Source organism: Ceratosolen solmsi, unplaced genomic scaffold (assembly GCF_000503995.2).
Source record: "Ceratosolen solmsi marchali unplaced genomic scaffold, CerSol_1.0 scaffold10, whole genome shotgun sequence".
Lineage (NCBI taxonomy): Eukaryota > Metazoa > Arthropoda > Insecta > Hymenoptera > Agaonidae > Ceratosolen > Ceratosolen solmsi.
The window spans coordinates 7,420,032-7,445,277 of record NW_011948412.1 but is presented as its reverse complement, the minus strand read 5'-3'; the positions used below and the strand labels follow the sequence as shown (position 1 = coordinate 7,445,277).

At 26.0% G+C, this 25,246-nt stretch overlaps 1 protein-coding gene across 1 annotated transcript in view; it reads right to left on the bottom strand.

The window, feature by feature from the left end:
- Positions 1–686: 686 nt before the first annotated feature.
- The window catches only part of LOC105368827 (ABC transporter G family member 20), a 39,174-nt gene continuing 14,614 nt past the window's right edge, over positions 687–25,246 (bottom strand). Inside the window, exons 2-15 of the mRNA XM_011507959.1 lie at positions 13,663–13,804; positions 10,353–10,597; positions 9,065–9,242; positions 8,418–8,511; positions 7,665–7,895; positions 7,110–7,249; positions 6,459–6,690; positions 5,907–6,084; positions 5,207–5,322; positions 5,056–5,126; positions 4,881–4,969; positions 1,758–1,934; positions 1,592–1,678; positions 687–1,029 (exon numbers count right to left, since the gene is read on the bottom strand). Coding sequence (XP_011506261.1) covers positions 815–1,029; positions 1,592–1,678; positions 1,758–1,934; positions 4,881–4,969; positions 5,056–5,126; positions 5,207–5,322; positions 5,907–6,084; positions 6,459–6,690; positions 7,110–7,249; positions 7,665–7,895; positions 8,418–8,511; positions 9,065–9,242; positions 10,353–10,597; positions 13,663–13,766 — 2,157 coding nt within the window. The 5' untranslated portion in view covers positions 13,767–13,804 and the 3' untranslated portion in view covers positions 687–814. The remainder of the gene's footprint in view (positions 1,030–1,591; positions 1,679–1,757; positions 1,935–4,880; positions 4,970–5,055; positions 5,127–5,206; positions 5,323–5,906; positions 6,085–6,458; positions 6,691–7,109; positions 7,250–7,664; positions 7,896–8,417; positions 8,512–9,064; positions 9,243–10,352; positions 10,598–13,662; positions 13,805–25,246) is intronic.

The window sequence follows — 25,246 nt, the reverse complement described above, 5'->3', positions numbered from 1 at the left end:
ACATATAACATTAAAAAATCGTGTTGGAATTATTGACTGGAAAGAATAAAATTGATTTACATATTATTCTTACCGTTATAATTACATATACTATGGTTATTGTTATTATTTTTATTATTTGTGTTTCCTTCAACATTCTTTTAGTTTTGAAGTATACATAATTCTTAACTTGTCTTCTGTAGCTTAAAATGAAATGAGTTTTAGCCATTAAACCAAACTACAAAGATCACTTTGAATTGGAATTATTACATATATTCAAAAAAAAAAAAAAAAAATAAAAAAAAAAAGATAAGAATTATACATATTGGACAAGAAAAATAATTTCATATTCTTATTCAATAACATAATTACATCTTCCAACGATAAAAGGCTTACACAGCTCAAGAAATTATCGTCTCTCTCTCTCTCTCTCTCTCTCTCTCTCTAAATTTCTTGAGGTGATTAAATCCATGCATTGCATATAATAAGTATCGAATAGATTTGGTTAATAAGCCTATTTAACTAAAGCCCGCTTCCAATCTACATAATATTAAAATATTGTTCTACAAATAAAATAATATTCAGCGCTTGATTTTCAAGGACTAAATTAGCAAAGTTAAAACATCCGTTCAGAGTATCGTTCTTTTCATTCCCGTAGTGCATGACTTTAGCCGGCTAATGGCGACTACGTGGCGGTCGACAAGGGTCCATCTCGAATTCTCGTCACGAGCCAATCACCTCAAGAAAGTTGGAAAATGTATTTTAATTGGATTACTATTCGATGAACGCCTCCTTGAAACCCCACCCCCTTCCAAACATCCAATCGCCGACGTATTTACACGGCTTTGCTTCTGAGCCCGATCAGACAGCAAATTACAAAAGCGAGGGTCCAGCCGAGCGCGATGAGGAAACCGCTGTAGACCTCGATGTCAGTTATCGGGTAGCCTTTGGCCAGGATACTACGTAGTGAGATGCTCGGAATCGTCGTCGGTAGGCTGAAACTTAGGTAGCGAAGGTAGGTCGGCATACCCTCCGTCGGCCAAATCGTGCCTACGTAAATGAATAATCTTTTCATTGGATGTTTATGATAAGACGAATCTTAATAACGTGAATAGTTGTATTATCGTATAGCGAGGAATATTGTAAAGAAGTTGTGCAATTTATGGAAAAGAAACGGGAAAAATATAGAAAATTTCGAAAGAAAATTTTTAATGAATTTCATTATATTACGCAGGGTTATTGCTATTAACGCGATTATAATAAGAAAGCTACACGTTAATTATAATAAGATGAACAATATATAACTATAATAAAAATATAACGACAACAACGATAATAATATTAATAGGAAGAATATGTCTATTTATGTGAATATTTAATACATAATTTATAACATAAAATTATCAGTCAATTTTCTATTATTTTTATATGCATTTTATAATTATAGTGTATATAATATATATGTAATTCATTGTGTTACATATTAAATTTGGATAGTGTTGCACTAGAAAATCGCGAAAATCGCCCTATAATTTGCAATATTATAGTAATTAAATTGACAAGTAGGTATGCTGTATAACGAATTAATTAAAAGAGAAATAAAACCTCATACCACATAATAAAATGATGGGATAGAAGCTTCCGGTTGAAATGAAATTGGCCATTGTGTGATTCGTACATAAGACGGAAATGAGAAAACCTATGAAAATTATTATTATACTAAGCCTTTATTTAAATATAATAAATGATGAGAATATAAAATAATGCAAAACGCTTACCATAGCACATTCCGCATATTCCTGTGAGAAGCACTAAAACAATAACAGCGGTAATTGATCCTTTACAAGGCAGCTGAAATTGCAGGAAACTTATGCATAAGACCACAGTCACCTGAATAATGATCATCAAAAACTGTGTCAAGATATGAGAAAACAATATTTCCGCTGTTGCAACTCCTGAAAAAAAAAAAAAAAGAAAGTTTTTTATGCTATGAACTTTTTATATATATATATATATATATATATATATATATATGTATATTTCTTTGGCTTTATAGAAACTATATTTTCCTTACTTAAATTAACCTTTCACCAATTTTATAATTACCGTAATTTCACCACACAATAATACGAACCAACACCTGTACCCGGGCGCAGGTTTGTACTTGTACGTACATGATTACATAGGCACTCGCGCCCGCACAAATACAACCCCCCCCCCCCCCCCCGCCTCTCTACATGCATAACAATCCCTTTTGTAATTACCCTTAATTAAATATATAATATTTTTAGCTCTTATTGATAATGGGTAATTGGTATACGAATAAAGGTTTATTACACACTTCAATTAATTATAAATGAAGATGAAATTTTAAATTAATCCTGGAAAATGAAATTACATTACGATTTAATTGTATTTATCTGAAAAATTTATCAATAAGATTAAGTATTGTTTGAATGTTGGTATTCAGCTCGTATGAAATGTATATTATTAAAAAAAAAATTTTCAAACAGCTTAATAGAATATAAAGAAATAATTCAAATATTACGTGTTATATATATATATATATATATATATAATAATAATAATAATAATAATTCTTACATGCCAAAACTTGTGATTAAAAGATCTAAAAAGATAAAGGATAATTTGTTGGATTTTAGAGTTAGTTTTATTTGTCTGTGGAATACTAAAATAATCCTTTATAACAGCATTTGTGAAGTTAAAAAAGATATTGCGTAGTTACAAAAAAATACAATTTCTCAATTGTAATGCAGCGAACAATTAATGTTTTAAATAAGATTAGGAATATACATAATCCGAGCTTTACATAGCAAAACAATTTCTCTATTCATCCTATTCAAATAGATTTCAAAAAATTTCTTTCTCTTTAAATTTTCAGATATTAAATACACGATTGAAAAGACCGAGCTGAATTTTTCATAATATCTAAACATAATTCCAGGAACATTATAGTTAATTACGAAAGCTTTATAATTGTATATGATATCATTGTTTCAATTGCCAAATGCACCATACGATTACAGCCCAAAGCCCTTAGATTCGAACGTCCCGTTTCTACGAAGTGATTAACGCCACATTGTAAAATCGGCCGTTTATGAACATTTCTATTTATAAGCATTATTTTATCACCTTATAGCATATTTATGATTATAATTATGTACCTGTTATCTAGCAAAATTATTTTTCAAGTAAAACCATAAATACTAATAATTCCTCTTATAATTATCTGATATAAATAGAATTGTTTCATTATAACCAGTTGCATTTGGCATTATTAATACGACTTGAATAACAATAATTGGAACAACGCATTAAAAACATTAATAAGTAAAGAAATAAAATGTAATTTCATAATCATTTGGAAATGTCAAAAGTCTTATAAAATTAATTTTTTATGTTTAATTATTTTTGTATTGGATGTCAAAATAATGAACTATTTACAAATAAATTATGGAATATATAATAATGTAAAATGTGATATTCCGTTTGATTAAATTTTTATGATTATTAAGCTTCTTAAACATTATTGATAATATTTTAATAATTTCATTGTTAGTTTGGTAAATTGAACTTTATGAAAGCTTATTTGCCCCTTCGATCATACCACTAACGGTAAAATACAATACAATAAATGAAATTCGAAATTCAAAATGATAATCGTCATCAAATTTATTATTATAATTATTCAAGACTTTTCAAACTATACGAATGTCAAGAGTAGTGGTACCAACTTATTGAATATATTTATTTATTTATATTAATTTTTTTGTTATCTTATAACAATTATGCTTATAAAGATTTTTTTTTCATTCTAAGAAATTGATATAATTTTGATTTATTTTATACCAATAGATCGTTTAAGCTTGCTAAGCTTCATAAATATTTATGTGAATGTATTTTGCAATTGATTTTGTGCCTTCGGGTCTTAAATGTTATTAAATTTTCTTCATAAATAAAGAGTCTCAGTTTTCTTTATATATGCTTGACTATAAAATCAATGGTAGTCAAAATTTAGAAAATTGTTAATATAAAAACAAAATATAAAATAGTTATATTCCAGGATACAGTGACGTGCAGGTTCAATTGTGTATTGATAATGAGAAAGTAAATGAAATCAAGCAATTGTAAAATAATTTGTTGTAAATTACGACGCTTAACAGAGATTGGAAAAATCTAATTATTTATTTATTTATTTTTTTTTTCAAATTTATTAATATACCATATAATATTATTTTAAAAGCCTTATAAATTAACATATGCGTTATCACAATAAGTTTTTCTTAAATTTAGTTATAAAATATATTATTTGATAGAAACAATGATTTTAAAATAAAAAGTTTGCTTGAAAATTAAAATAATACTAAACGTAGAAAAGTACATGGTGTACTAAACACAAAAGTACATAATCATCCAAGTGATGATTACGAAAGTGACAAGCGTTTCAATAAATAAGTATCTCGAGTTAATGTCAGTTGTTATTTTACTAATTACTGTACATGTAATAAAATCAAATTAATTATCAAGTATATGATTGATACTATTATGTGACGTACATCGAAACTAAATCGAACATTAACACAAAAGACAGTTCAGTAAGGAAGGTAAAAATTATAATAAATTATATATATATATATATATATATATATATATATATGTATGTATGTATACATTTTTTTAATAAAAACTATAGAATCACAAATACTGGTTTGGCAATTTTATTTAATAACCATATGCAGTGGGAATATATAATTTCCCTAGTAATTTGGTATGAGATAGTGTTGTTCGCATTATTTGAATTGATAAATAATTATATACATCAGAAAATTAACACAATGCATAATAAAAACGAAAGACACATAATTGATATTATTTTTTACCTTGTACGAGACTTCGATCCCAAACACCTTCTGCGCGATCTGCAATAATAATGGAAGATGAAACAGCCGTCGCCAAAAAGAAAGCTATCCTATAAGAACAATTTTACATTTTAATTAATATAATAACAAAAATTAATATAATTTATCTATTTGTATATTTCTTAACTATTCTTACGTAATTATAAAGCCTGGAGCTACAAAATCTGTATACGTTTGATCCAACTTTCCAAATATTGGCTTTTCCAACTGCAAGTAATTTATTTTGGAAAATATTAACGATATAAAAGAGAGAATTTATGATTCTAATAAATAGATAGTAAACATACGACAAGCGGTAGATTTGAGAATTTTCTGGATATATTGCAATTGGATATTATATCTTCATGGATTCTTATGAAGCGTTCGTATAATGCCTTCTGTAGAAATAATCCAATCTGTCGATCTTTAAAAAAAAAATTTATTTTATATTATCATACTTTATTTTAATTATTCCTTTTACATATAATTTATGCGTATAATTCAATTCTTAAAAAAAAATATTGCTTCGTCCTTGTTACCTTTTACAATGAAACGTACCATTTTATGGAATAATAAAATTTTTCTCATGTTCTCCTTTAATAACAATCACAGTCAATCACATACCTTCAATTACAATCTATTGATAATATAAAAAATTCTTATCTATGATAATGAGAATTAAATACATCATCGTTTGATATTGTCTTTGAATATTCATAATTAAACAATGTGTATTAATTTACAAAAATAAAACTATAATGCATTAAAAAAAAATATACATTATTGTTTTAACAAGTAATGAAAATTTCAATTAGAATGAATTATTTTAAGGGAGCTATAATTCATTATTAATATACATTGATTTTTAAGTAAGTGAACTATTTATAATTCTATAATTTCTCTGCTCCTACTATATAAGATATAGAAGGTAAGAAGAGATTTGTTGTACGACAATTCACAGATATATATATATATATATGCATTTGAAAAGTAAAGCTAGAGGCTTACCACCCATGTCAAGTGTAATATGAATTTCTCCGGAGACAATTTCCTCTTCCGTCACTGTATTAAAATTGTCGCGTCTGCTTTGCAAAGCACGTGAAAAATTTTGCTCATAGTGCATCATTCCTGCGGCTTCTCCATGTTTTATCGAGAGTCTTGCTTCTTCTATCGTACTGAAGTATTTCTGAAATATTAGCAGGTTTTCTAATTGTGTAAATTTTACAAATGAATTAGCGGATAAAATATTTTATATTCAATTGAAAAGAGCCTATGTTTATACGACTGATTAGGATTACTTGTGATCTCTCGAATACATCATACGCTAAGTTTACATTATATTTAACTTTAACAACTTAATTAATTAATTTATTCCAAGTTTTAATAAATTTCTGCTAAATCGTATGATAATTTTCCTTTTCTTTTTTTCTTCGATGAAATATTCATTTAATAAGTCGTAGCTTGATTTTCAATTATTCATACAGAATTTACATTTTTCTTCATTTCTCAGTGCTTATGAATTATACAAGCAATTGGTTTCTCTTATAACAATTTCAATACCTTTTGCATAATGCTCTCGTTAAAGCCATGTAAAAATCGACAACTTATGTCTATGTAATCGCACGAGCCGTCATCTGGAGTATATATAATGGAGCCCAAATTTTTTCCGTAATTACAATGTCCGGCTTCGTCGTTTACCACGGCCATGACAACATCTTTAGGATCCAACCCGATCGAGTAGAAGAATAATGTCACCTGGACTATCGGGAAGACGAAAGCGAAGAGTATGCCTCTGCAAATGATTCGTATAAACATTTTATTATCAACTCTTTGCCCGAGAATTATGCTTATGAGCAATTTGTAATTATTATAATAAATCTTATTTTATTTAAGCACTATTTACATGCATAAAACCTGTTATATTCAGTCGTGTTAGATTCATTTGTTAAGGTGGTGAAACGTTATTTATAATAATATAATAATATAAAAGAGAGATAAGTGGTTGGGCTCTTTTTAATACTTACAAATAATTTTTAATATAAATATTACGAGATACTTACTAACATCCAAGAAATATTACAATAAATAATTGTTTACTGATTTATCCATGTGAAGTCATATGATATTTTACGAATAATCATAATAATATATATATATATATATATATTAGATTTTTATTGTGAAAAAATAAAAATTATTAACTTTATTTACCCAGGATCTCGTATAAATTGCAGAATGTTCTTTGTTAAAAGAGCCCGGAATATTTTTCCACAAATAGGTGAGCAAAAACGAGAATAGCTCTTTTCCGTATACTGACTGTCCAACAGCTGCTTCTCACTATGTACAATGCACTGGGAAAATTATAGTAAAAATTAAAAATGTAAGCTCAAAATAAATACAGTATGATTCCGAATTATGTATGTATATATATTGAGAGTTAAAATAAAAAATCAAAGATTAATAATTATATGCAAACATATCGTCGTTATACGTTAAAATTACTTAAAAAATATTGAGTAATAAAAAATTTTCAAGTCAGCATCTATTTTGCCCAATATGAATAGGATAGCGAAACCCATTTGTAATAAAATAAAGAGTATTTTATGTAAAAAAAAAAAAAAAAAAAAAAAAAAAAAAAAAAAAAAAAAAAAAAAACTTTATACGATTAACACGACTATCTTTTTCACGAAAATCTTCATCTTTTTTTTTTTATATGGTTTTGATTTTTCATTTTCATGTTTACATGGTTATGTCGACGCATCTTACGTTGGTACTCGCGCAAAGATCGTTTTGAGAAGTCGATACTGAGTTGGTAGTGACTTCATCTACATCCTCTACCGATCCATTTCCAATCTCCGGAACAGCTTTGTTTTGATTTTCCATCTGCTTCTGGCTAAGAACGAGGAAAGCTTCTTCGAGGGTCGTGCATTGAAATTTTGTTAGAAGTACATTCGGAGTCGTTTCCGCTAGTAATTGACCGCATCTCAGGAGACCAATCTGCGTCAAAATTTCACGATTTGACGAATAATATTATAATTAAGCATGGAATATTCATTTTCGTCGCTCGAGATTAATTGTATTGCGATAACCTCGTCGAGTTGCATTATTTTCATTGTAAAAACGAGAGTCTTTAATTTATGCGTAAATGAAAAAATTCCTCTTTTTCAAGTTTATAATGAAAATATAAAATAATCGACGTAGAAATAAAGTAGCATAACTTAATAAAATAGCAATAGGAGATTATTCTCCAAAATCGAATTCATATTTATAATTTTCGTATTGAGCTGAAAAATGTTGTTAAATTGAAAATTGTATTTGCATTCGTTAAGCTATCGTTCATTGTTTGTATAATTTGTATCGCTAATACTCAGCTTCATAAAAGACATTGATTGTACATCGAGAACAAACTAGCCGTATAGGTTGAGAGATTTAAATTTTAAAATCAGTATTTTAACATTAAAATACCGCTTTTTCAGAGAAAATGACATATTAAAAATTTATGATGCATTATAAACATACTCTATTGGCAAGTTTAGCTTCTTCGATGTAATGTGTAGTAATAACAACGGCAGTTCCTTCTTCTTTTGTTATTTTCACGAGGAAATCCCAAATTCTAAAAATAAGCAATAACATTATTAAGCACAGTATTAAAAAATACTTATAAATCAAATGTTGTTTAAATTTATACTCCCGATGCGAATTGATTGAAAGTGCGCATACAATAATATTATACTACTTTAATAGCACTTTCGTTATATCCATGAATAATGGAGGAGCAATGGAATAACGAAGATACGTAACTTATATATTTAAACGGGATTTAACTGCCCAATGAAATAAATCTACATTCAAAATGTCAAATTATAAGAGCATTTCTCTATGCTCTTTAAAAACAGTTTAATAATCTGAGTTTTTGTTTGTTTCGTTTTTGTTTCGTTTTTGTTTGTTTTGTTTTGTTTTGTTTTGTTTTTGTTTTTGTTTTTTTTTATTTTTTCTTGTTCTTACAATATCGATCAACCGTTGTTTAACATTAACTTAATCATCGGGCTGCAACCACATGAACCATATTTGATGATCGGTATTTTATTCAATATCAACGGTTACTCGATTACTCTAAGAGAAATAAAAGTTTCATCGCCAGAGTATTATGGTAAAAGTGCACTTGCTTTTCGCGCAAAATCGGATCCAATCCGACGGTCGGCTCATCGAGGATTAAGAGTTCCGGTTTATGGATGAGCGCGGCGGCGAATGAAACACGTCGCTGTTGTCCGCCACTCAAATGTTTCACCAGCCGGTCCCTCGGTGGCAGATTCAGCAGTTCCGAAAAGAATGCGAATCTGTCGTCTGCGGAACACACGAGATGAATCACGCACTCGATCTCAAAAGGATTAGTGTTTTATTATTTTTATTTTTTATTCGATATATTCTCGCTCCCTCGCATCTTTGTCTGACCGGTTAAGCGCTTCAAATTAATATTCACTTGGAAGCTAATTTCCCATCATTCCATCGGCTCGATGCTTTATTCTATTTTATTCGGTTTATAATTGAAGGAGCTACGTGGTCGAGTAATAACTAATCGGCTACTCGATAAATTAAAATTAATTTCACTAGGACATAATGAGAGTTTATTAATTATTTACATGACGCCGTTTTCACTTGATAGAGTGTGCGTGTAAAAGAGAAAGAGAAAGAGAAAGAGAGAGAGAGAGAGAGAGAGAGAGAGAGAGAGAGAGAGTGAGAGAGAGAGAGAGTGTAGCAAAGAAATTTCACTCAAATAAATTCGCTTTATTAATATGCGAATAAGGCCAGATCCTGAAGCCAATGTTTGTTACAAAGATATATTAATTAATAATCCATGATATTTCTGAAAATCAACGCACTTTTGCAACCATCATTTAATTATTAATTATACATTGATTATGTAATACAGTTAAAGGATCGATTAAATAAAATACTGGACAAGTAGTTTAAGTAAACGTTACTAAAACAAATCATGTCAGGATATAAAATGTTTGACATATACGTGCCTACATTAAACAACCTATAGTAGGATTTTTCTCAAATCAATCATTTATTAATGGCACTTTTAAATTTAGGACTATATTTTTTACAACAAAGCTCATATCATAAAGAATATATAATTTATTAAAAGAAAATTATGTTAAATATATGTATATTTTTCGATCGAATTACAAATCTTTCCTAGAATGCACAGTCATCAAGTATAAAGACGAAGATTACATTATATTAAGAAAGAAGCAATGTTTGTTTGTTTAAAGATAGGAAGACTTGCTTATTAATTTGGTTTTTTTTTTTTTTTTTTTTTTTTTTTTGTAGGAATAATTAAGCACTCAACGAGTAAATAGACAAAGCACTTAACCGCGAATCGACATCGTAAGTTAAGTAGCTTGCAGGGTTATGTGTTTCTTAATAATAAAGCCAGATGAAACAGACCTATAATATTATCCTCGAGGCCATTGATCCTTCCGAAATAATAGAGCGCCCCGATGACCGAAAACTCTTTCACCAATGATATCTCCTGGGGCATGTATCCAACACGCGGCCCAGGAATTCCCGAGTTCGTCTGTCCGGGTTTACCCCCTAGAACCCAAATTTCGCCGTGATCGAGTTTTCGGATGCCCACTACACAGGAGAGCAAAGTTGTTTTACCACATCCGCTGGCTCCTAGTAATCCGTAGCTGAAACCATTTTAAATTGTCATTTAAAATTATAATAATTTTCATAGACTATATTTGTCACTTCGCTTAATTTATTCATATAAATATAATTATTTTTGAGTTTGCTTTGCCATCGACCATTAACGTTTATGCGTAGTAATTTTATTTCCCGCATGCTTTTTTCATGTCTTAAAATTTAATTATGATTATTGCAATTATTAACATCGAAAAAGTCATTTTCAATACCTGCCAACTTTTATAATTTAATTAATTTTAATTCAATGCATATTGATTTTTAATTTCTGAATCTATTCTTTTTTAATATACTTTTAATTATGGATCTTGTTCATAAATTACATAATATATATATATATATATATATATATATATATATATATATATTTGTATATCGAACGTTACTAGTAAACAATTATGAATTGTATTATTTAAATTGTATATGGCTTTGTATAAATCTAAAATTAACTCGATTTTCTTATAGCTTTATAAATTTATAATGAAAAATATGAATTGTATTATCGTTCATGTGTAGAACTCTAGTTTTGCAGTAAATTAGTTTCCTTTTGCTTTTAAAGCTTGAGAATTCTATTTGTTTTTACTTATCTTTAAAATTTTTGTTTTAGAACTTAAATTAGAAATTTAAACTTACGATAAATGATAAAAATCTAACAACATCGATATTATTAATTTTCACGTTTTAGTAATTATTTGCAAATTATTGTAAGATATTCAAACTAGTTATTTCACAATTATCTGACAATAATATATTATATTATATTATAGTACACATAAAGTATAATTGCAGGACAGAAAATAATAGTAATTTTACAAAGCATTATTAATTTCATAGAAACTTAATATTGTAATTTTTAATATCTTTGCAAATTATCCACTTTACGTATAATAAATATTTTATTGGAATCGATTGAATAACAGATGCATGAGAAAAATAATGTATGGCAATAACAGTTATGTTTAAGATAATTATTTACTAATGTTAAAAAAATAATATTAAATTCTATTATAAAATCTCAGTAAATTTTAATAAAGATACTTTCACATCTAAACTGCCAATAAGTCTTTGAATTTAAATTATATTTAAAAATTAAAAAATCACCTTTATAATTTATTCAAATTTTCATAGGATTTATTTAAAAGTCATCAAATGTATAACAAGACTTTTATTACTATTTTATTACCACTATATACTATATAAAAGAAGAAATACTCGGAACAATCAATGGCAAATGTCAATTTTTTTTTTTCCGTCCCGTCGAATCCCATAAGAAAACGTTCATCTTTAACTGCTGTACATACATATTGTGTTATCACAAATAAAATTGCAACGTGCATAATTTTTAAGTATCTAATAATATTTATGTGAATTGTTTGGCAAGTATATTATTTTAATAATATCAATTTGTTGCCGAAGCCGGCTACAAAATCGATTGAATTTATAATTTTAAATTATTCAGTTATGACACATGGGAATATTACGATTTACTTTAAAGTATGTCTTCTTAGTATTTGTTGCAATATATATTGAAAATGTTGCAATTGCATATCTATATAAATATATATATATATATATATATATATATATATATATGCAAATGTATTTTATGCTCGATATTTTTTTTTATGATGTAGATAACTAAATCACGTTTGGAATTGCAACGAAGTACCGCCAAGCTCGCTAAGCTAAGTGCTAAGATAGGTTATAAAGGTTATCCTCGGTATGTGTCAACACAACGCGAAAAAACGCATGACCGACTATCCCAGTATCCTTGGAATCCTTCGACACAGCTTATCAGCTCCTCTCTACCATCGTTGCTCAACGTGGCCGAAGGAAACGTAGCTGCAAGCTATGTACCGAGCAGAGCTTCAAGGCGCTTACCCCACCACCCCCACCCCAAATCCCCCATCTAACTCCTCGAGCGACGTTCAACCCTGAACCCTATCGTCCCACCAACCGCCACTTATGTCCTTAAGCACCAAGTTGCCCGCATTGTTGGTCAATACCTTTGTTTGATGTCCTTTAATGCAGCGGCATTAAATTCAAGCTTTTGTCTCGATTTTAGTTTTTTGCTCTAATTTCTAACGTGAAAGTAGCTGAATAGTGATTTCGGCATTAATTACATTGGCATAAAAATAGTCACTAAATTCTTTATTTTATTGAATATGGATAAATAGAATATGGATTTCAGATTTTTCTATCCGTTTACACGATACCAACGAATTATGTCGCCAACTAGAAAGTACCTCTATAGAATTGTGTCTAATATACGAAGGATTACATAGAATGTAATTGACAGGATCTATGTCGGGAATAATCGTGAAAATGAAAATTAACGACACGTTAAAGAATGTAAATCATTAATTAGTTAATTAACATCGATTGTTCTACGCAAATTATACTACGATTTATATTTTACTTTTACATTTTTTTTTTTTTTTTTTTTACTTACTAATTTGAAACATAATCAAAACTTTTTTAACGCTATTATGATAAAAATGTACAAATTGTTAATATCAAGGTAATAAAAATCTTATAAAATGTTAACAATTATATCTTGACAATAATCATAGTGTTTAGTTGATGTTAATTTAAAACATGAATAAATGTTGATAAATTAATTATGTTTGTGCCTAATGGTTATTATTCTTGTAGGAAAATTAATCAAATTTTATAGCATTTATATAACAGTATTAACGCATCACTATTAATTTCACGATGAATATAAATATCATTGTTTTATAAAGACTTTTTTTGCGATTAATGAAATATCATTTTAATGCGTAGTTATCAAGCAACATAGCGCGCAAACTCGTTAAATAAATTTCAATTTCTCATGTTCATTATGCTTTCTATCAATAGAATTGGCATAACGATGCCATATGGATTACGTAAAAATAATTTTCCATTAAAATTAAAATCATAAAATATATCATAATGTATCCATATGATAATTTGAATTCTTTATTGGCGGTAATAAGGGCTAGGAAAAAAATGCTTTATAAATTATTCATACATTTAATTGCATTTAATATAAAGAATGGAAACTCACATAGAACCCCGTGGAACCGTCATGTTCAATCCATCGAGGATAGGCTTCTGGCTCTTCGAGTAGCGCTTGTGTGCATATCTCACGACGACTGCGTCTTGCGACATATCGATGGATTTTTTTTCCTCCTCAGTAAATAGCAGATCTGCGATTATAAAACAACATTAGATGTTAAATCTCATCCCTAAAGTGAGCTTTAAATTATTATCGATCCAACTGCACGTCCAACAATAGTACCTTGTCTTATAAGATAAATGGAATTCAATGTCTAAATGCGCTATACAAAACGAAATACAAACGAAATACAAACGAAATACAAACGAAGAACAAAAAAAAAAAAAAAAAGAATCTATTTCACAATATACAAAGTTTATTAATAACTAATTGTAACGTTTGTATTATGTCTCGATATTTTGTTCTGTCAAATGCTCACTTCAAATTTAACGGAGTGACAATGATCGGAATTTATGCACTCGCGCCAACGATCGAAAAGTCATACTCGACATTTTAAAGCTGAATAAGGAGTATGGATTTACGTCATGATTTTAAAATACGTAATGAGAGAAAATGTGAAACATTGGCTTACATAGTCAAATAAAGCCAAGATCTCCTTTAATGCATGAGAGGTACGTTAGAATAAGCCAACAATGATTTATTATGAGAATATATCGGGGAAGTCTAGAAATTGACAAGCATGTGTATCATTAAGCCTACGAGAATACATCCTTAAAGAACTATTTATATTTTTAATTTAATGTTGAAAATATATTCTTGTTCATCTAATTTAGACAAAAAGTAATATCGGTAAGAATTTTGCTTTCCTATTAAAAAGGTTAATTAATTAACTTTTAATGGAAGCTGCTGTATTAACATTTTTATTTTTTTGAAATATACGTTATTAATGTTGATGATATATTAAACAGAGCAAGCAGCTCGATTACATTTCAGAAAATTAAAATTTTATCATTTTCAGATTTATCAGCTATTAATGTAATCATACTCCATTGAATAATAATTTTAACAACAACGGATTAATCACATTCAAAATATTTTATAATAATGCATTATTAAACATACAGATTGTACATTTAAATTATTCTCTTTCATGAGCTTCGCAATCTTGAAAACTTCTATAATCTAACAAAGTCTGTACAATAAAACTTTTTCTTATTCTTTTTTCTTTAATGTAATTTCTAATTATCATAAAGTATAAATTATTATTAGCATAAGTTATTAGACTCGATAAAACTGTATAATTAAATTGTCAGCACGTCGGAATATTCTTTCAACCTCAATAATACAATAATAAAGATTTTGAAGTTATACTATTTCGTTATATATTTTACTCTAAATGTAGGAGTTACGCGAGATTCTTGAACTGTAAAAGTTGGAACTATTGGATTAATAAGTGATGAAATAATTTATCGAGAATTAAGGATTTTAGTCGATATCAAAGCAAACGTGAAAACGTATATACTTAACTTTTGTAAGTTTTGTGTTACGTTTTGTGTCTACATCGCCATTTCTAACAAAATTAGGAAATGAACTGATTCTATAAGTATAAAGTGCTTTTTCTCCATGTTTAATTTTTCTCGCATATTTTCATCGATTTTTAATATTGTAAAATGTCCAAAAATCCAAATATAGACATTCGTTTAAATTTAGTAAATGTATGAAAGTGTTGCTAACTATCATTTAGCAGATTTCATTATCTTCTTTATACAATTTTATGAAATTAAATTCAATAATTTTATTTACAAAAATTTTTAAGTTTTTAAATAAGATTTTTACAAACGCTGATCTATAACTTTTTAAAAATAATCGTGTCCTTTTAATATACTAAATTTATTTAAATCAAATACATTCTAAGAAATATTACTGACACAAAATAAATTTATTTTCATTTTTAGCAAAAAATGATTCATTAAATGTACGTACGTCGCATACGTATTAATGTAAATATATGCGAATGTGTATGTATACATAAATTTTTCCATATATTAATGTGTAATACTCGTAAATATATTCATAAATATAAAGTTTGAAAATTTATAACAATATCATTCTTTTATAACACAATATAGTTTATTTTCAATTGAATCTATTTAGCTTATAAAGTCTGGCATCTCTTATTTTATCATTGTTAATCTCTCAATTTAATGTCGTGTCCTAAATTACCTAGTTATATATGATTATCAATGAAATTAAATAGTAGTACTTAATATCTCGTTAAGGTATCCAAATATTTAAATTATTAGAATAATTAAAATAAATTTTGCATATGCTAAAGGAAATCGTTTTCAAACGTATTGAATTAATACGATTACATATATGCATGTGCATGTGCATGTTTGTACATTAATCTTTTTTCCAATAATTAATAATATATACATTTACATTCATTTTATTGTTTAATATACTATAATATATGGATAAAGAAATATATAAATAATAGACATAAAGATAAACATTCATAAAGATGAAAGATGTTTTATTTTGTAACGAATTTCCTCGACTATAAAGACAATGTTTACAGCTACATTGTGACATTAGTATCTCAATTATTCAGCAAAAATGTTTTATGAAAATTCAATAATGATTTTCTTCATTTAGTACTGAGCGTTAAGTTATATTTTATAAAAAATATAAATGTTAAAATTCTATTTAAAACCGTACGCGTTTTTTCCTTATTTCTTCTTATGCTTCATATTTATTTATGCTTTATTTATGCTTTATTCATATTTATGCTTCATATTCATGAAATATTCACTTTCTCCAAATGATGAAATCTTAATTGACTTTTTAAAAATCTAATAAAAAGTTGACTTATTCTAAAAATGATACATTTTGTTGATTATATGATTTTAATGTACATTTCAATATTGAAGATGAAATAATAAATTTAATGTGCTCGCGTTTATTATACATATTATTGTTATTTATTTGCGATTAAAATTTATTTAAAAATTCATATATTATAACGAGCAATAGAAAGATAATTTAACAATATAAACTCATAATATTATAATTTATGAATTGCATTTAATTATATATATTTTACCTACCATTTCGTCTTAGTGATTGATATAAAGAATTTGAGATTGAAAGAAGGATAAAGGAAATAAATGAAAAAAGGGCAAGGGATCATCACATCACAAAAGGATAAGTATAAAACGAAGATTAGGAAACCATCATAATTTTATAGTTGACTATTTATGTTTTATCTCATATAAATGCAAGTAAGTAAGGTGGTTGAATTTCTAATAAAATGGAAACATCGTTATATGGGTTTATGACATCCAAACATGGAGTAACTCTTTGTCCGATACAAAAGCAATGCAACAATACTTTACAATATAACATACATTAAACGATCATGGCATTATAAATCAAATAATACATTCGGATGCCTTGAGAATCCCTGAGAAAACTGTACGAAGAAGTATAATATTAACAACAGAAATTGTAGTATTCACAACGAATTATTTATAATTAAAGCAAGGCGGTCTATTACAAAGCTCAAGTAATGCCGTAAAATTATATAATATATGATTTACATAATATTTCGAACAATTGTAATAAAGATAAATAAATAAAATTATATTAACTATAAACAAAATTAGATGAATTATTGTTAATTAAGTATAAGCAAAATCTTGTCAACTTACGAACTATATGAATTAGTGTTTTATCTTTAAATAGGCAAATATATTTTTAGATAAAAATCGATATTTGCAGGCAAAGCACGCGTAGTTCTCATTCACGCAGTGCTGTTTAAAAATAGAAATGGTTTGATTAAAAATAAAGACGCATAAATTGGCATGTGGTTATAAAAAGATTATTATATTTTAATTCATTTATGTTGAAGTCGCCGGTGACGAACGATAGTAATTTAAATTTGTAGGCTCGAATGACACAATGCAACGTTACATATATTAAATTAACTTTTCGCTTTTCATAGAGAATAGAACGAATGATTTCCTGAAAATAAACTTTTAAAAATATTAGAATCATCATTTAAATAGATTTTTTTTTTTTTTTAAATTTCATTAATTTCATGGCCATTTACTTTATGTATTGAAACACTTTTTATGAAGTTATGTTTCGTTCTTAATAATAAAAAAAAGTGAAAAAATTTGAATATTGTGAGTTTTATAATTAAAATGTTCCATTGAAAATGTCTGCTATTATAATTATTATTTCATAATATTTAAGTAAAAATAGAAATCTACAAGAATAAATTTATTTCATAATAGAGCTTGTAAATTTCTAAATTAAAAGAAAAAAAAAATTCCTATCCTCCTGTAATCTAAAGTATCTATCATATAAGATATGATTAAGAAATATTTAAGAAAATTTTAATTATTTCTCTCTGTTTAATTAAGTAATTATTGCATTTTCTAATAGAAGGATGACATATTAGATGAATAATACTGATTTTTCTGTATTATTCATAACAACGATAGTTTTTAGAAAAACTGTTGAATTGCAGAAAAGCCAGTTCTTCTGGAAATGGTGGATCTGATCGTTTCGGGGCATAAGTACAAAGGGGGAAAAAAAAAAAAAAAAAAAAAAAAAAAAAAAAGTAAGAAACTGACCAAAGAACTAATTAGAACGAGAATTGTCTAACTAAGAAACATACTTTAAAATAGTTAATTCATATTAATCGTTAAACTTAATCTATAGCCAATAGTTCTATATCAAATTATTATTAGTTCGGGTTAAGTGAAATACTATAAAAAAAAAGTCATAATAGAAATTGCATCAGTTGATTGATTTATTTAAAAATTTGTTTAAACCTAATAATACAACATTCATTATAACTCGTTAAAAAAAAAAAAAAAAAAAACTCAGTTAAGAATATTATAAAGTATCTGTAAGTTCTAATATAAAAAGAGAATTTTAGATAATAAATACTGTACAGATTATTAAAAAATTAATCAAAAATCTATTAGCACGAGTAAACTTTTCGAAAATATTATATTACAGATAAAATTTAGAATAAATTATGTGCATACATGTAAGAACAATACAGTATAAACTAAAGAATCTTGTAATATAATTCTACTTGTTAAGGTTATAAAATTGTATTTTATCACATATCAATTAATAATATATTTGTTTTTAATAAGAATTTAATTCATAGGTTGTAAAAAATATATTTTGTTCTAAGTGAATAGTGAATAGATTTATATATATATATATATATATATATACAAAAAAAATTATGTTATTCCATTTTTATTTTCAATATATTTGTATTCAATCTACTGCGTAATTAATCGATTATTTATTCAAAAAATGTAGACAATAATTATATATGATTTTAATTATAGTATTTACGTAAACAGACTCGACAAATAGTTAAATTTTATAATAATAAGTTAATACTACATTGATATTAATAAATAATTATAATAACAATGAATTATAAGTACAATACTAGAAGCCTAATAAACAATGATAAGAAGCATTAAAGCAAAATATACATTGTACTTAATAAATATTATTTATTAAAATAATATAAAGTAATTGTTATTTTAATTCTAGATTAAACGTACGTGTTGTATTAATATAATTTTACATAATTATATAAATTTAAACATTCGATTGATCTGAAAAAATTTCTGATTTTAAATAATTATCACAAAAATATTAAATAACGAATATACGTAAAAATAAATAATAATTTTTTTTTTTTGTCAACGTATAAATTAATTAGATTAATATGTATAAAAATGATAATATTAAATTACATATAAATTATTATAGTCCAAGAGAAAAATTCAAATTTTTCTTTTTCTTTTAATCTTTACCTCTAAAGATTAAGAGATTAAAATAAAAAAAAACAAATATTATTTATCATAAAATTTCAATTTGCCTATTATTTTGTATAAAAATACATTAGTCGATTAATATTATTAATTTCGATAATTAACGATTAAGCCACAAAAATAATACAAAGTATAGATCCTTAATTAATCCACATTAATATAGTCATAGAATTAATTCAGCTAGAGTATACGAAATTTTTTATCTCGACGTTAATTAAATTAATAAAATAATTGAAAAATATAATTAAAATAATTATAATCTGCCAAAATTATTCAGAGATAATTATTTATAATGTACATGAAACAGAACAAAATAGTTTATAGAATAAAGACGGCTTATCCAGAAATCATTTATTAATCGCAACTCAAAATGGCATACATCTTTGTTGTAAATTCTTTTACACTTTAACTTAGCATTTTGTCACACATTTGCATTCCTGTTCAGAAAGGAAAAATGTGATTGCCCTAATGAGCAATACGTTGAGAACCGAACGATAAATGGAATTTGCAATAACGGGAAATAAGATATATGTTATTGTAGGGTATTTACTGGTCCTTGTCAAAATAAAAATACATTAAAAAAAAAAAAAAAAAAAAAAAAAAAAAAAAAAAAAACAAATATTGCCGGAAATCAGGGAGATTTCCAAATAGTTTCAACTCGCTGTATTCGTCGGAAATGTACATTTGTCGGTCAGAGTGAATGCAGATGGCAGCGAAAAAGAGGCGAGGGAGAGAGAAAGAGCGATCGAGTGAAGGAGATAGAAGGAGCGATGAAGCGAAGGAGAAAGAGAAAGAGGGTCAGGGTCGAGAAGCGGCCCGCTACAGTTTCACCTATACTCAGGCGCGGCGCGTCCGGATAATTTACCGTTACCTGTCGGAGAAAAACACCTAGGGACTTACGGTACGCATACTCGGAGAAGTTTGTATGCACCGGTCACATGACTACGCGTGAGAAAACTGTAACTCTAGGCCAATGATCTCCAATATAATGTAGCCAATCGAAGTTCCACGATAAGAGATGATTATTTATATAAATGTACACAACGCGACTCCACATCCAACTTAACAAATTTATTTGTTTAACCTAAGCATTTCTTTGTCAAAAATATTAAGCTTACGTGTCAGTCGATAGTATTCAATGAATCCTTTAAACCATAACAAACAACGGTTATCAATTTTTTTTTTTTTTTTTTAATGTTTCGTCATAACAATTCAGTTAAAAAAAAAAAATAAAAATTAAACGCTGGTTTTTCCTGAAAACATTGAACAAAGTGCTCTCAAAGCTGTTTTATTTTTATCGAATATAAAATTTATCTTAAAATAGAATATTCAATATAAAATGTATTTAAAACATTTTAACAATTATATTTTGAAAAAATTTAACTATATATTTTTAACATTTTTATAAGCATCATTTTACCATTAATATAAAACTATTTTGGAGAATAAAAAAATATTTATATTCGAATAATGTTTTTGTTATTTTTTATAAATCATCTATTTAATGTTATTATTAAAATAAAATTGACAATAAGTAAATTAAAATTAATTGAACGTGTACGTGTGCAAAATTGCATTATTGGTATTATTACTTTAAACATTTATAATAGATGAAAATTTTTTCCAATTAATTATGTTTAAGTTGTAATATCTTGCGTTATTAATTTTATTTAAAAAATTGTATTTAAAAAATCATTCACTTTAATAGCCGAAACAAATAAATTCTTAATGCCCCCTGGTATCTTATCAATGCATTATTTCAAAAAAATAAAATAAAATAATACTTTGAAGTACCTCGAAGACACGGCGCTGAATTTTGTAATTCTGATTATTATTAAATAATAGAATAGAAGAAAAAAAAATTATCAATTAATCTCTATGATTTCAATTTAATTGCTTGCCTAAAAAGTAAAATACAATTTCCAACAATTGAAAATAAAAATAATAACTCCACGTAAAAATGATATAATTGAATTAATTAGAAAGAACTGTATTCATTGCTTGTTACATGCAATACATTTCATATGATTAATTATTGGATTCAGAAGCCCTTTAACAATATTTTAACGACTATTAATATATTTTAAATAAAATAAAAGTAGCTGAAGAAAATTATTGTCAAAGCTTAAAATCGAGGTGAAACACAGTAATTTTAATGTCATTATTATTTCAATATTATTAATAAAATCTTATCAATCTTCCTTTTTGATAATTAATCGTAATTATAAATGTTTATAATGAGTTTAACAATGTGAATTCGGGAAGTATAATTTGACTAATTAATTATGAAGTTTAAGTGCTATATTAAAAACTTTGTCATTCCTATGTGTTCTTCATATTATATTGTATTTAACTAATTAAACTATTTATAATTTTTCTATAAAGTACTTTGTATTCTATTCTAAATATTATGTGCTCTGGTGTATGTTTATTAGGTTTTTCCTTAAAATTGAATTATTTTATTTTTCTCTTAATCACTTGCACCATGCTTTTATCTCGTATCTATTTCCAATCAATTACTATAATTCTCTTAAAGAATATTTACAACATTAGCATCATAACAAAACAAAGAATATTAAAATATTGGTATGTTAAAAGGAATTATCCGCAGTTAAGTATATATGTATATACGTAAATGAAAATCTAAATTCTCATAATAATTTTAACTATAAATTCTTAATAAATTGATTGTATTGTTTAAATAGAAATGTATGATAATGTACAGTTTAGTAATTAGTAATTCTCGCAAATTATATCTACCAATAAGAATAATTATAAATAGAATTAGAATCACGTAGACAAGATAAAAAAAAATCATTATAATTCCAGTTTTAATGTGAAATATTTTTGTATTCTTATTTATATGTTACTGAAATTTATTACAATATGAGCATACGTATAAAATAAATATCTTAAAATAAAAAAATCCTACGCATCATCAATGTAATGAAAAAAAAAAAAACCTTGCTTCCGTGTAATGAAGAGAAAGTATTGGATTTGTCATATTATATATAAATTACATACAAAAATATAAATATTTCGAAAGAACTTTTTTATTAAAATGACTCGCATATTATCATCACGAAAATGAAAACAAGTTATTCGTGTTCTTTATTTCGCTGAATTTTTCATATTTCATAAGCATAACTTATTGAGTCATGTGTGCAAACAGTAGTGGTAGAGCAATGCGTTTAAAGGACAATATAAGTTATCTAGAGAGTGATTTTGAGAGTTTGTTGTTGCGTCACGTTGTTGTCGAATGGAAAGAAGCGTCGAATTATGTCATCCAGCACAAAGTATCGAGCGCTAAGTACTCAAGACATCATGAAAAGTTTTCTCGTAACATTCTGAAAACCTTCATTCGAGGACTAATAGCTTAGGATTCAAATTATTATTCACACGTGACTAATCAGATATCATAATACACTTTTTACAGCTTTTTAAATTTATGGAGATTTTTGAGAGATTGTTTACGTGAAGTCACAATATCAATTGAAATTCAACAACTTCTTATTTATTTTTATTACCTTTTTATTATATATATATATATATATATATACACATAGAGTTTTAAGGGAAAAATATTAAAATATACCCTTTTCATTCATTTATAAATTTATATCTTAATACGAAAACACTTGATAAAGTTCTTTTGGCATTTGTTATTATTCTTAATAATTCATAAAATACTTTTAAAATCTACTTTTAAAAGTTGAGAGAGAGAGAGAGAGAGAGAGAGAGAGCTCGAATTTTATGTAACAAAGAAAATTTAATTGCTTTAATTTTTTAATTATTCTTCCGTAGACTGTTGTCTCAACTTTCTATTTGACTCAATATCTAATTATTAGTTATCATTTTATGTTAAATTTTATATTAAATTTATTTTTGTTGTTTTTTTTTATTATTCAATTGATAAAATTAAACATTGTAATTTATGTTGGTAATATATAACCTTAAAATAATTAAACCACGAGACTTATATAGAGATTCATGATTACATTTCTTAAATCTTTAATTAGTGATGCGATTTCTTTAAATCATGTTCAATAATAGCAACAAGTTAAATAATACATTAAATAAATAACATTTAGGCAGAACAAACTAATAACGATTACAAGTACTATAATTTTTTTTTTTTTTTTTTTTTTTTTTTTTTTTTTTTTGCTACAGCTCAAATTCCTTTTCCATAATAAATTAAAAAATATACGAATAATTAACAACAAATTTGTATACTATTGAGTTATATATCATTTATTATGCAATTTAACAATTATATCACTGAAAAAATATATTGAGCTCGTTCATAGTACATATTGTTGAATTAATGAATATTAAATGCTAATTGTTAGATAGTCGATAAAGACTAAAATCATAACACGTGATAAATGTTATATTGAGATAATAAATATAAGTGTAATATAAATATAATAAACATATGTATAAATATAAATAATATACTCAAGAATTATGAATTATGGTGATTTTGTATAATAATAAAGAAATTTTATTATGAAAAATATAACATACATTTGAATAAAAATTTTTAATATTAAAATATCTCGAATTTATAGAATTGTCAAATATGTGCAAATTAAGAAATTAATTGTCCACCATATCCTTATAGAATATAAAGACATTCTTAATGTTTTAAAGCAAATGGGCATAATAATTTTTCGTTAGTTTAATTTGTTTTGTAGTTAATTTGATAAAAAAAATTAAGTGTATGGTAGGTAGTGAGTTATCAAGGCCACAATTGACGGAACATCGTCTTTGAAAATGCACATTTTATAATAAAATATTTTTTAAAATTGAAAAAATAATACATTAAATTCTCATTTCAAAATCATAATTTAGAAAATCAATATTTTATTAATTGGTTAGTTATTTGATTGCCAATATATCATACAATTACTTATGGAAATTCATTCTTATATCGTAATCGTCGCTATTCATATATGGAACATAAAATTTATTTAATAATTTCATTATTTACATGCTAGGAAACAAAAATTATCGCAGCAATGTTTCATTATAATACTTACGTGTTTCATAGAATGTGAAGAAGCGTTAAATCAATAATGTTAGGACTACTAAGTAAAGAAATCAATAATATGTAAGTAGTAAATAAAGATGGGTGAAATTTGCATGTAGAACGAAAGAAATAGATAGAATAATATGGCAAATACTTGCTGATAATAAGGGAGTGTTTATTCGGCTGTTGATAATAAATAAGAAATATATCCGTATAACCACGAGGAAATGACTAAAATTCATAAATTACAAGACAATCTTTATCACAAATATTATGAATATTACATTGCGTATATTTATCATTGCAATGATATATATGATCATAGGAGTTCTTTAGTTGTAGTACTATAGTTTATTAACAATCACAAATAATTAGCTGAGACAGAATGCATTCTACGAGAATACTAAATATGCATATAATGTGAGTGTGAAAATACGTTCATCAACTTCAGTTTAAAATGCATTAATTAACAAGAAATTATGAAAAGCTATTCACGACTACTAAAGTAGTATAAATTATAAGAAAATTAATGCTGAAAGCAAAGTAGCTGCTTCAAAATTAGTTAAGCCAATAGAATTGTTTTTAATTAAATTATTACGATGAATTTATTTGAAATATTATTCACGAATTCACAAATAATCAAGACATGAGAATCAATACTATATATACAATATAATAATAATAATAATAATAATAATAATAACAATAATAACAATAATAA